This window comes from Callorhinchus milii, unplaced genomic scaffold (assembly GCF_018977255.1).
Source record: "Callorhinchus milii isolate IMCB2004 unplaced genomic scaffold, IMCB_Cmil_1.0 Scaffold2, whole genome shotgun sequence".
In the NCBI taxonomy this organism is placed as follows: Eukaryota; Metazoa; Chordata; class Chondrichthyes; order Chimaeriformes; family Callorhinchidae; genus Callorhinchus; species Callorhinchus milii.
In genome coordinates, this window is record NW_024704743.1 from 3045743 (window position 1) to 3058028 (window position 12286).

Below are 12286 nucleotides of genomic sequence, written 5' to 3' on the forward strand. Positions count from 1 at the left end.
ACCCCCCTCCACCAAAGCTTAGACTCAGCTTAGACTCTGTGATTCCAAGTCCCGATGTGGGGCTTGAACCCGCAACCAGGCAAGAGCGCTACCAACTGAGCCAGGCTGACGCTCACGGGCTGATACACTCAGCAAGTCAGAAATCAGCTGGGATGTCATCCCTGAACCAGCAAAGCTCTATTCATCATCAGAATAATATGATATACAGTAGTTATAATCAGGGCGGAACAACTAGTGGCCCATGATAAACACTGAGCCGGGCTGACACTCACTGAGCCGGGCTGACACCCACTGAGCCGGGCTGACACTCACTGAGCCGGGCTGACACTCACTGAGCCGGGCTGACACTCACTGAGCCGGGCTGACACTCACTGAGCCGGGCTGACACTCACTGAGCCGGGCTGACACTCACTGAGCCGGGCTGACACTCACTGAGCCGGGCTGACACTCACTGAGCCGGGCTGACACTCACTGAGCCGGGCTGACACTCACTGAGCCGGGCTGACACTCATTGAGCCGGGCTGACACTCGCACATTTGGGAAGTGAAGGTCTAGAGGGAGAAATGTGAATGAAAGATCTGCCAACAATCTCTAACAAACTGTCTGAACTCGCTGGATGGGCCGAATGGCCTCCGTTTGGTTGTAAATCCCGTGCTGGGTGAGCTCGCCCCCCCCACACAGTGTGTCCGCACTAGATTTCCTTGTGCAGCTTTCTCCTTGCCACATCACTACGTTGGTTGCTTGCCTCCCGCTGGCCCTTGTCCTTGTCCGTCTGCTGCCCTGTCACCTCACAGTCCTGCCTGTTGCTGACAGTGTCCAAGGTAATTAGTAACGGTGCTAACAGCTGAGATTGACCCGGTGCCTCGCTTTTGGGCATTCTTCCCCTCAGGTTTGCCCTCAGCCGCCCGGAACCTGCACTGGGTCCGTCTGGTGCTCCTCGTGCCGTGGGCAGTGTGGCTTTGGGCAGGACTGGCCGGCTGGGCTGCGCCGATTCCCTGAGCCGTCGCAAAGAGGCTGAGCCAGAGGAGATGTCAGCTGGAGGGAAGGACATGGAAATGGCTCCGGACGTGCTGGCGTTCACCGGCTTGGGAGCCGTTCGGTTTGGGCCAAATTGCTTCTGGGCCGGGCTGGTCCTCTCCAGGCCCCCCAGCTTCCCGTGGCTCCTCACCTTTTTGGGCCACGGCTCATTGCTGGGAGCCCCGCCCGAGGCCAACTTCTCCTTGGCAGCCTTGGCCTCGGCTTGTACCTCCCTGATCTTCTCCAGCTGAGCCTTCCTAACCTCCTCAGGCATCTCCAGAGGAGCCAGCCTCGCTGGTGGCTTGGGCTGGACCTCTCTCCGCAGCCTCTCACCCTGACGGGGCTCAGGCTCGGGCACTGACAAGCCTCTCTTCTCCTCCACTGCTGCAGGAACGCCGGGCACAGAGACGTGGGGCTTCCTGACCTTCTCGCGGGCACGGCCACCTGAGCCAGACGCAATTCCATTTCCTCTTCTCTCAACCTGGCCTGGTGTAAGGGAACAAGGCTTCCTGCAGGGAGTATTGCCAGTTTGGGGCACTGGTATCTCCTGAATTGAGGCATCCTTTGGAGGAGAAAAAACAGCAATTAATCTGGACACCGACTCACAATGATCTTTACATTTGGAGTCCTGTAGTGCAGTGGTTAGAGCACTCGCCTCGCAAGAAAGAGTACCCGGGTTCTATTCCCCGGGCAGGACAAAACCCTCGGCAAGTTTCCTCGCTCCTCTGTTTGCCTCGCAGCAAGTAGGGATCCAGTTGTTAGACGATTGGTAGATCGTTTTTCTGGGGTTATTAACCCACCCCCAAAAAAATAATAAATTGGTCACTCACAATAATTTGGGACGGTTGAACCCAATAATGGACTGTTTGTGGTCGATTCATTTTACAGTGTATCCCGTGAGGCGCTTTGAGCCGTCGATATCAAATGCAAGGATTAGTTTTATTATTAAAGTCTAATATTCCAGAAGGCTTTTTAAAATTAATTTGGTACGTTTAACGATTTCTTCCGCGGGATTTATAGGAGTGGTACGCACACTGAAGGTCTTAAAAAAAAAAAAGCACTCTCATTTGGTGTAGCGCCTTATCACATCAAAGGGTCTCAAAGCGCTTCACGGGAATTACTGCAAAGTGTAGTGACTGGGTGTTTTGTGGGTGAAAATTTGCGCACAGCGGTGTCCCACGAACAGCCATGACCGATTTTATCTGGGAAACTGTGGGTCAGGACACCAGGAGAGTATAAACAGACAGAGACGCGTGGAGTAAGGAAACTGGCTGAAGGTTTCACCCTGCCTAGGAATCAAACTGAGGTCCTCTCACTTGTGAGGCGCGCACACTAAAAAACGGAGCTACAGAACTCCGAACAGAGAAGAGCAAATAAAAGAAGGAAGGAAGGAAGGAAGGCACAACGGAGTGAGAGAGATTTGCTCTGATAAGTGAAGCTCACATACCAGCCTCCTGGGCAGTTGCTGCTTCTGTCTGCGTGCGATCATGGTGTTGGCAGCTCCGGGACTGTGAACCAGGGACTCTCACTGTGAGCTCACCACCGATAAGCGGCTAATAAACATCAGGGGGGGTAAGAGAATTACAGCCAGATTAAGGTCACTCACTGCTTGAACAGAAAACCGCAGCCAACCCCACCGCAGTGAGTGCGTATGAGCGATGGAACAATCCTTGCATTTGATATAGCGCCTTATCACGTCAGCGAGACGTCTTAAACCACTTCATAGGATATACTGTAAAGCACAGTGACTGTGTAATTTGTGGGCGAAACGCACCAGGAGTGTCCCACAAACAGCCATGGATCGAGTGACCAATTTGTTTTTTTATCTGGGGGAATCGTTGACCAGGACACCAGGAGAGAAAAACTCCACTAGCATCACGGGATCTTTAACATCCACCTGAACAGGCAGACAGGACCTCGGGCTAATCATCTAACTTGAAGGACAGCATCTCCGACAATGCAACACCCCCAGGACTGTATTGGAGTGTCAGCTTAGACTGTGTGATTAAATCCCGACCTTCTGACTCAGAGGCGAGGTTCTACCACTAACTTACAAAAGATTGGCAGAGCTTCACTTTACACCAGAGCAACCATCGTACTGAATCGCTCAGAGCATCAGCATCGGATGAGACGTTAACCTGAGGTCCCGTCTGTGCCTGTTCAGATGGACGTTAAAGATCCCGTGGCACTATTGGAAAAGAGAAGGATGTTTGTCTCTCCCGGTGTCCTGGCCGACAAATCTTCCAAATAAAATTGGTCACTCACTCCATGGCTGTTTGTGGGTCACTGCTCTGCGCAAATTGGCTGCTGCGTTTGCCCACAAAATACACAGTCTCTACATCGGAAATCTTAAGACTTTTATAATAATAATCCTTTGCATTTCATCACTAGCCTTATCACATCGTCGAGACATCTGAAAGGGCTTCACAGAATATACTGTAAAGTGGATTGACTCATGAACGGTTGTGGATCGAGTGACCAAATTCTTATTTTTGAAGGGAATATTACCTCTGGAAAACAATCCACCAATCGACTAATAACCGGGAGGGGTGTGAAGTAAGGAAACTTGCCTAAAGGTTTTGCCCTACCCGGAATTGAATCCATGTCCTCTCGCTTGCGATGCGAGTGCTCTAACCACTAAGCTACAAGTGTAATATCTCATCCAAAGGACTGCGTCTCCGACAATGCTCCGCGCCCCCAAACATTTCACTGGAGCTTCAGCCTAGACTGTGAGCTCAGAGTCCCCGGCGTGGGGTTCGCACCCACAAACCTGCAAACCAGAGCCGACAGTGCGAGTGACTGAACGGAATTGAGAGGGTGGCTGATCTTACGTTAAAGTAAGTTCGCCGGCAAATCATGGGGCGGGGAGGGGTGCGAGGCCAAGGGCAGCTGGATTATGATGCCCAGTGGATTATTACAAGTGGATTATTCTCTAAACCACGAAACTACGTCAAGCTCAGCAGAACTGCTCCAAGTGCTGTAAATCCTGTCGCTTTGAGTTTAAAAATGGATTTGTGTTTACAGCGCAATCTCGAGGTCACGTTCTGCAGTTACCTGACCCCTGCGGGCGGCACGAGATGTTGGGGAGCAGATGGGGGAAGCAGATAAAATGCTCCTTTTTTTTTAAAGTCAGCCGGGTGTCTGACCCACGGGGAAACCTATCACCGTGGTTAAGAGTTAAACCAAACTGAGATTTCTGCGTGTCCCACCTACGCATTGAAATACACATCGATAGCGTGTTGGAATAGAATGCACGCTCTCTCGTTGGAGGAACTCATCTTGCTCACCCAATTAATAATATTCCTTGCATTTGATATGGCGCCTTCATCACGTCTTCGAGACGTCTCTTCACGGCTTCACAGAATATGGTGTAAAGTGGATTGACTATACTTTGCGGGTGAAACAGGGCAGCCAATTGCACACAGCAGTGTCCCACAAGGAGTCGTGGATTGAGTTGACCAAATTATTATTATCTTTTTTGAACGAATTATCACCCCGGGCAAAGCGATCCTCCAATCGACTAACAACTGGGTTCCTACTTACTGCTAGGTAAACAGTAAAGTGTGGAGTAAGGAAACCTGCCCAACATTTCGCCCTGCCTGGGAATCAAACCCAGGTCTTCCGTTTGCGAGGCGAGTGCGCTAACCCCCTGAGCTACAGGATTCCACCTTTCATGCTAGGAAACTCAAGAGCTGGGAAAGGGATTGTAACATTGGAGAGAGCGCAATGTAGGTTTACAAGCCGACATTCTTACAGTTCACGACAGGAGAACATCTCAAAAGGGCTTGTTCCTGCTGGCTGGGCACCCAAACTGGGGGTGGGTGTGGTTTAGGGGAAAGGTGATCGAAAGCGCGGTCAAAGAGGTACGCGTTTGGAGACGGACCTTAAATGAGGGATGGGAGCGAGTCAGAAAGACTCTGGAAAGGAATGCAAGGGCGGAATGGCTGAATGCCCGACTGCCCACCCACCGATGGTGGAGCAGGTAGGCCAGGGGACACGAAGCAGAGGGAACCCGCTGAGCAGAGGGAGCAGCTGGGTCAGTATGTGAAGGCGTGATAAGGCGTTACATCAAATGCAATGATTATTATTATTATTATTAAAGGACGTTGCAGATGAATCATAGAATCATTGAAATTCACGGAATTCAGCCCACGGAGTCTGCACTGGCTCTCCGTGATGATTATTAATTGGAGAGGGGACTAGGAGGGGTGGATGCTCGTGCACCAGTTGAGCCCTTGTCCAAGCTGTAACTATGTAGTTCCCAGCCTCGGCGGAGGGGCACAGAGGCTAGTTTTAATCCCCTTTACTTTCACCCCATCCCCGATCAACCAAGTCAGCACGGGGTATTCGGGGAGGGGGAATGCACAGGGAAAACACCTGTGTAAATCACGATCAAAAGAGGAAGGTGTCTAGGCGGGTCTTGAATGTGGGGAGGGGGCAAGGCTGAGGGAATAAGTCAAGGTGCAGGGGATTGGCTGAAGCCAGTTGAGCGGAGGAGGGCGGGTGATGGGAGTGGGGGGCGTAAGCAGATCGAAGAGGTGGGGAGGTGCCAGGGCACGAAGGGATTTGAAAACGCGCGAGAGGATCTTAAAATCGATCTGTTGGAGTCAGTGGGGCCCGGTTAGGACCAGGAGGGACCGTCACGTATCCAAATACCACGTGGCAATTGATCCCAATCCAGCTCTCACTGCGGAGGCACTGTCCTGTCAACCGTGACCCAGGAGCACGAGGTGTGTGTTTGTCCAGCAACCTGTGATGGAGAGAGGGTCGGAGAGAGGGTCAACGAGAGGGTGGGGGGGGGGGGGGGGGGCGTCAGAGAGATGGTGGTAGAGAGAGGAAGAGAGTGGAGGGTCAACTCTGCAAGCCAAACCCCGATATCAATGGTTTTATCTGGTTAGACCCCTGGAGTTACCCCAACACACACTCTGGGGTCCCCGAGCCTTGGCTCTTGCCAACCTGTGCCTAATATTGTCGGGAATTAGGTAAACAGGATTCATCCTCCAGGGAGAGAGCGCATTCCATTCCAACAATCCATCGCTGGGATTTCCATGTGTAGATGGGACGCGTGGAATTTCCAGTTTGGTTTGGAGACTCTTAAGCGGTGGGGGGGGGGGGTTCCACAAGCGGAGTCCTGTAGCTCAGTGGTTAGAGCACTCGCTTTGCAAGTGAGAGACCTGAGTTCAATTCCAGGCAGAGGGCGAAACCTTGGGCAAGTTTCCTTACTCCACACAGAGCCTAATAATAATCCTCCAAAACCAAAAACAATAATAAATTGGTCATATTCAATCTACGACTGTTTGTGGGACATTGCTGTGCGCAATTGGCTGCCGCGTTCGCCCACAAATATACAGTCAATTCACTTTACAGTGTGTTCTGTGAAGTGCTTTGGGACGTCCTCCCGACGTGAAAAGCGCTATATCAAATGCAAGGATTATTATTATTATTATATTATAACAACAACAACAAGATTCCATTTATAAAGCGCCTTTCACGTCAGGAGGACGTCCCAAGGCGCTGCACAGTTGGGTCAGGACCCGAGCAGGGGGGAAATGGTCAGGGTGAGGGGAGGGAAGGGAGGGAGCGAGGAGGGGGGAAATGGTCAGGGTGAGGGGAGGGAAGGGAGGGAGCGAGGAGGGGGAAGAGAGTCGAGAGGGGAGCTGAAGGCACGGTCAAAGAGAAAGGTTTTGAGACCGGCCTTGAAGGAGAGGGAGGAAGCGGCGAAGGCACTGGGGGATGGAGTTCCAGAGCCTCGGGGCTGAGAGGCTGAAGGCCCGGCCACCGATGGTAGGGCGGTTGGGGCGGGGGACGTGGAGCAGACCGGAGCCAGAGGAACGGAGGGTACGGGCAGGTAGGTAGGGGGATAGTAGGTCGGAGAGGTAGGAGGGAGCGAGGCCGTGAATGGCCTTGTAGGTGAGGATGAGGATCTTGAATTCGATCCTCTGGGGGATGGGGAGCCAGTGGAGGCGAGCGAGGGTGGGAGTGATGTGGTCGCGGTGTCTGGTGCGGGACAGTACACGAGCTGCAGAGTTCTGAATGACCTGCAGTGTGGAGGGAGGGCCGGGAAGGCCGGCGAGGAGAGAGTTCCCATAGTCCAGCCTTGAGGTGACAAAGGCGTGAACCAGAGTTTCAGCCGCGTGAGGGGTGAGGTAGTGCCGTAGTCTGGCGATATTCCGGAGGTGATGGAAGGCGGTGCCAGTTGTGGTGCGGATGTGAGGGAGAAAGGACAGCTCAGGGTCCAACAGAACCCCGAGGTTCCTGACCGGCTTTGAGAGGTGGAGAGTGCGGCCTTGGATGCTGATGGTGTCAGCGCCTGAGGTGCGGAGGCGCTGACGTGAGCCAATCAGGAGGGCCTCGGTTTTTCGCACGTTGAGCTGAAGAAAGTTGTCTCTCGTCCAGGACTCGATGGCAGACACCCTACCGAGCAAACCCCCCCCCCCCCCACCAAATAAATATATTTTTTAAAAGATCCACAAAGGACTGTCTTTATTTACTTTTATTTTTGATATGTATCTTACACTCGTCCTGTCACTCAAATCAGCTTGCAAACAGATATGCAAATATCTTGAGAAGCAGTAAGCGACAGAGTAGACCGATCGGTAACTGGCACTAGTGTTCCAAAGCTCGTTAGAAATGACAAAAGACTGCAACTTGTCGCTTTCTTTCATTCGCAGATGGCAATTTCAAGCGTCATCGATCAACGTGGCAACATGAACCTAACACACACCAATGGACTGAATAATGCACAAAATATACTTCAGTCCTCAGATTTAATGTCACCTTTTCGCATCTCAGTAAATGAAGTACGTTGTGATTTCAACAGTGCACCATTACAAGGCTGACCACAGCCTTTTTGTGAGCGTTTGTAGTGTCTCTCAGCACACAGGAAACAAAGACTATATATACATACACACACACATATATATATATATATATATATATAGTCTTTACCATCTCCCCTTATGTCCCAAAGCAGTGTGCAAATATTGCACTGTGCTTTCAGTCTGTGTAACAAAGCGCAGGATTCATTGGTTTGTGAACACCTTTGCTTTGAGCAGAACAAAGAACCTAGTTATGAAAAGGTTTGCTAAGCCTGAGTACTGTCTTTGGTAGGTTAATATAGGGTTATATTGTAAGATTATTCATTATACACATATTAAGTTTGTCTTTCGACCGCAGCCATCCCTTTAGCATTGGTTTGTGGTACATCAGAGCCCGGTACAGGAGGTCTGTTAGGAGGTATAAACATACCCTCAACCACCCAGGGTCACACCCTGGCCTTGTCTTCTCAAAAGGCACCATGAAGCCGGGGAAGGGGGATGGGGGTCGGGGGATACAGAATGGCAAAGGATGAGTTTTTCAGTCACGGTCGTTGGGTGATTTCTGCTCGCACCTCTCAATGTACAGTCGCCCACTCCCTGCTAGGTTGTATGATAGATAGATAGATCACCACACACCAGTTCTCAACCCAACACGGTTCAGATATTAACACTGCCCGATCACACCTGCCCCCTCCTGCCCTCCCCAACCACCAGAGAGGAGAACTGAGTGAAAGGGAGATTCGTGAAGAGTGACATATTTAACCCTGACACCTAACATTATTTGTCATTCAAACTCATGATCTTTGCTGGTTAGTAAGCACCGTTTCAGTCCCCCTTTAGTTAGCGTTTTTCTTCCAATATCAGTTTCCATATAATCAACTGTTATTAGCTGGACTGATTCAGTGAGGCCTGAAAGCAGCATCGAGGGGCTAAATGTCAGTGTGGATGACCCCGTTGTGTAAAGCACTGGATAGCTGCTGCTGGTTGTTGTTGGTTATGTTCAGCACCTCCTCAGAGGCACAGTTCAGCATAGCTGATGTGACCGTCCCATTCTCCTCCGCTATGAAGCCTAACTGCAAGCCCTCAGCGCTGGGCACAGTCAGGGTGGGGACAGGAGGTGGGGGGCCCACACCCTGGGATTGACAATTCTCCAGGCGATCGCTCTCCACCTCGGGGAGGGGGCTGACTGCCACCAAGCGACTGTGATAGTCACTCGAGCTGTGGCTGCAGGAGGTTTTCATGCTCTCCATGTCGGAGCCGCTGAATTCGGAGAAGTGGCTGGAATGGGAGTCGGCGACAGATGGGATGCTGTCACTCAGCGACGGGGAGTCGAACTCGCTGGAATTGGTGCTTCTCTGCTCCAGCAATCGGGCGTCCATCTCCTCCAGGGTCTCGTTGATCTTAGTGCTGCCCCGTTTGCGCAGCTTCCCTTTGCACTTCTTGCCGGCCGAGGTTTCTTTGGGGCACTTGGAGGCAGCGCTCCGGCTGTCCACAGGAACAGTGCGGCCAGGCTGGCCCTCGTCCAGGCTGCTGCTCCCACTGTGGTGCCGGAACTTGGCAGGTTTTGACTCAATGTCCACTTGCACCTCTACACTGTTGCCTTCCCTGAAAAAATACACATTCAGACCGTTTGTGACATTATTACAGCAAATGCTACGCAAACAACCCTTATATTTCATACCACGCCTTTCGCATCGGGAGAACGTCCCAAAGCGCTTCACAGGATATACTGTAAGGTGCGGTAATAACAACAATTTCCATTTGATACAGCGCCTTATCACGTCGTTAAATGTCTCCAAGCGCTTCACAGGATTTACTGTAAAATGCAGTGACTTTATTTTGTGGGTGAAACGCAGCAGCCAGTTTGCGCACAGCCGTGTCCCGTAAACAGCCAATGGAATGAGTGACCAATTATTTTATTTTGGAGACTGTCGGCGAGGAAACCGGGAGAGAGAAACTCCTTTCTCTTTTCCAACAGTGTCTTGGATCTTTAACGTCAACCTGAACATGGCAGACAGGACCTCGTTTTTTTGTCTCGTATAAAGGACGGTGATAGTCTCCTCTTCCTGTTTCAGTGCAACTTTACACAGAATTAAATACAGGGTACAGCACTGATTACAGGCCATTTGGCTAAACACGTCCATGCCAGTTTCACCAATGAGCCACTTCCCATCCTTATTCCCTCTTCCACCTCTCTATCCTCTTTCGCTCAAGAATGCGAATTGAACCATGACTTTGTTTGCTGGTGACAACTGCTGTAAACTGCACCAGTGTCTGTTAGTTTCACATTCTGTTCCTGTTAACTGTAAACTGACCAGCCACAAGCCTCAGGATGGTCACTGTTGTTTCCGCCCCATCATGAGACTCAACATGTTTTTTCAGAAGTGGTTAAATAGCGCTCGAGAGAAGAGCAAGCAAACAGCCCTACTTCCTGGCTGTCTCAGCCCCCAGTGTGCTCTGAATCCAATCTGAATAGACCTTCACCCAGCACCTTTCACATCAGGATGACATCCCAAAGCGCTTCACAGAATATACTGTTAAATGAATCGACTTTATGTTTTGTGGGCGAAACGTGGAAAGATGATATCAAACAGACTGTGAAAAAATCTTAAAGCGGATGAGCTGGGTTACTGAGGGAGGCACCGACCTGTCCAGGGGGTTGAAGGAGTTGAGAATGGATCCAGCCATAGCCCTGGTACTGGCGTTGTCACTGATGGTCCCGAGGCTGACCGTGCCAGACTCCCCACTAAGACTGTAACGCTCCTTCTGTACGTCCGCCTGCACCTCCAACCTGCGGCAAACAGCTCAGTAATTAGTGCTGACCGGCAAATGGAGGCAGGGATAATACATGCAAAAGAAATAACATTTAGCAGACAAGATTTAAGAATCACTTACAATTTTAATTCGTCAAAATAATTCTTGCATTTGATAGTGCTCTGTTAGTTCTCGCTCCCCTTGTTAGTGCTCTCTCTCTCAATGCTCGCTTTCTGTTTGCGCTCTCCCTATCTTGACTGTATTTTGTGACCAAAAGGCAACAGCCAATTGTGCACAGCACAAATAGTTGTGGATTGATTGACCAAATGTTTTCTTTAGGGGACTATTACCCACAGAAAGCGATCTGTAAATCGACAAGCAACTGGATTCCTACTTACCGCTAGGTAAACTGAGGCATGTGGAGTAAGGAAACTTGCCTAAGGTATCACCCCGCCTAGAAATCAAACTCGGGTCCTCTCGCTTGCGAGGCGAATGCTCTAATCAATACGATACAGGACTCCACTTTTGGGACGTGAAAGGCAGTGTATCAAATGCAAGGATTGTTATTATACCCACTTGCCAACAAAAATAGTCACTACTTTACAGTATATCCGTGAAGCCCTTAGATGTCATCCTGACATGAAAGGCGCTGTATCAAATATAATTATTATTAAACTCGCAGTGATTTTTCCCCTCACGAAGATAGTGCAACCAGGGATGATCAATGCCACGGTGAGGGAGGGTAAATAAGACTATAAAGATCACCATTCCTCTTCTGCAAGAGGCAGACGGCAGCAACATTGGTTCCAAAGCAATCACAGGTTAGTTTATTTTACTCTGACAATGCTGTGTTGAATTCTGGGATGAGGCGTTAAACCGAGGTCCCGTCTGCCTGTTGAGGTGAATGTTAAAGATCCCCCTTTTTTCAAAGTGTAAAGTGTAGTGACTGTATTTTGTAGGTGAATGAGGCAGCCAATATGCACACAGCAGTGTCCCACAAACAGCCATGTAGTGAGTGACCATTTCTATCCGGGGGATTGGTCAACAATTCTATTGTTGGCCAGGATACCGGGAGAGAGATAAATCCCTTCTCTTTTCCAACAGCACTGCGGGATCTTTAATGTCCGCCTAAAGGGCAGATGGGACCTCGGTTTAATTTCTCACCTCCAACACTGCAGCACACTTCCAGCACTACACTGTAGTGTCAGGTTAACACTGTGTGATTCCAAGTCCCGACATGGGGATTGAACCCACAAGCTTCTGATTTAAAGGCAAGAGTGCTATCGACTGAGCCAGGCTGACACACTCATTGCATCAGAACCAGAAGTCTCACCCCTTTTTTTTTAAAAAAAAGGTTGTTGATACAGGACTGAGTTTGAACACACAAACCTTGACGTTCTGTATTTACCTGTTGAAACAACTGACCATTGCGCTCCCAGAGAGGCTGCCTGTGATGCTGGCTCCAGCCAATGCCATAGTGCTCGCAGTTTCACTCAGGTTGTCCCGAATGGCACCAATTCTGTCCATGTGGCTCCCGCTGGCACTCAGACTCCCTGTCAGACCCCCCACGCTCTCCTCCCCAATACTGGGGTTATGTCGTGTCTCAACCACAAAAGTGGTATCTGGAGATAGAGAAACGAACATCATCAGTAATACATTATCTGGACTTCACATTATTTTTGCTACAAAGTAAAATG

The 12286-nt window shown here is 50.3% G+C and overlaps 1 protein-coding gene across 1 annotated transcript in view; it reads right to left on the reverse strand.

The window, feature by feature from the left end:
- Positions 1-7495: 7495 nt before the first annotated feature.
- The window catches only part of rnf19a (ring finger protein 19A, RBR E3 ubiquitin protein ligase), a 31667-nt gene continuing 26876 nt past the window's right edge, over positions 7496-12286 (reverse strand). Inside the window, exons 8-10 of the mRNA XM_007901232.2 lie at positions 11998-12211; positions 10483-10626; positions 7496-9440 (exon numbers count right to left, since the gene is read on the reverse strand). Of these exons, the coding sequence (XP_007899423.1) occupies positions 8765-9440; positions 10483-10626; positions 11998-12211 (1034 nt within the window). The 3' untranslated portion in view covers positions 7496-8764. The remainder of the gene's footprint in view (positions 9441-10482; positions 10627-11997; positions 12212-12286) is intronic.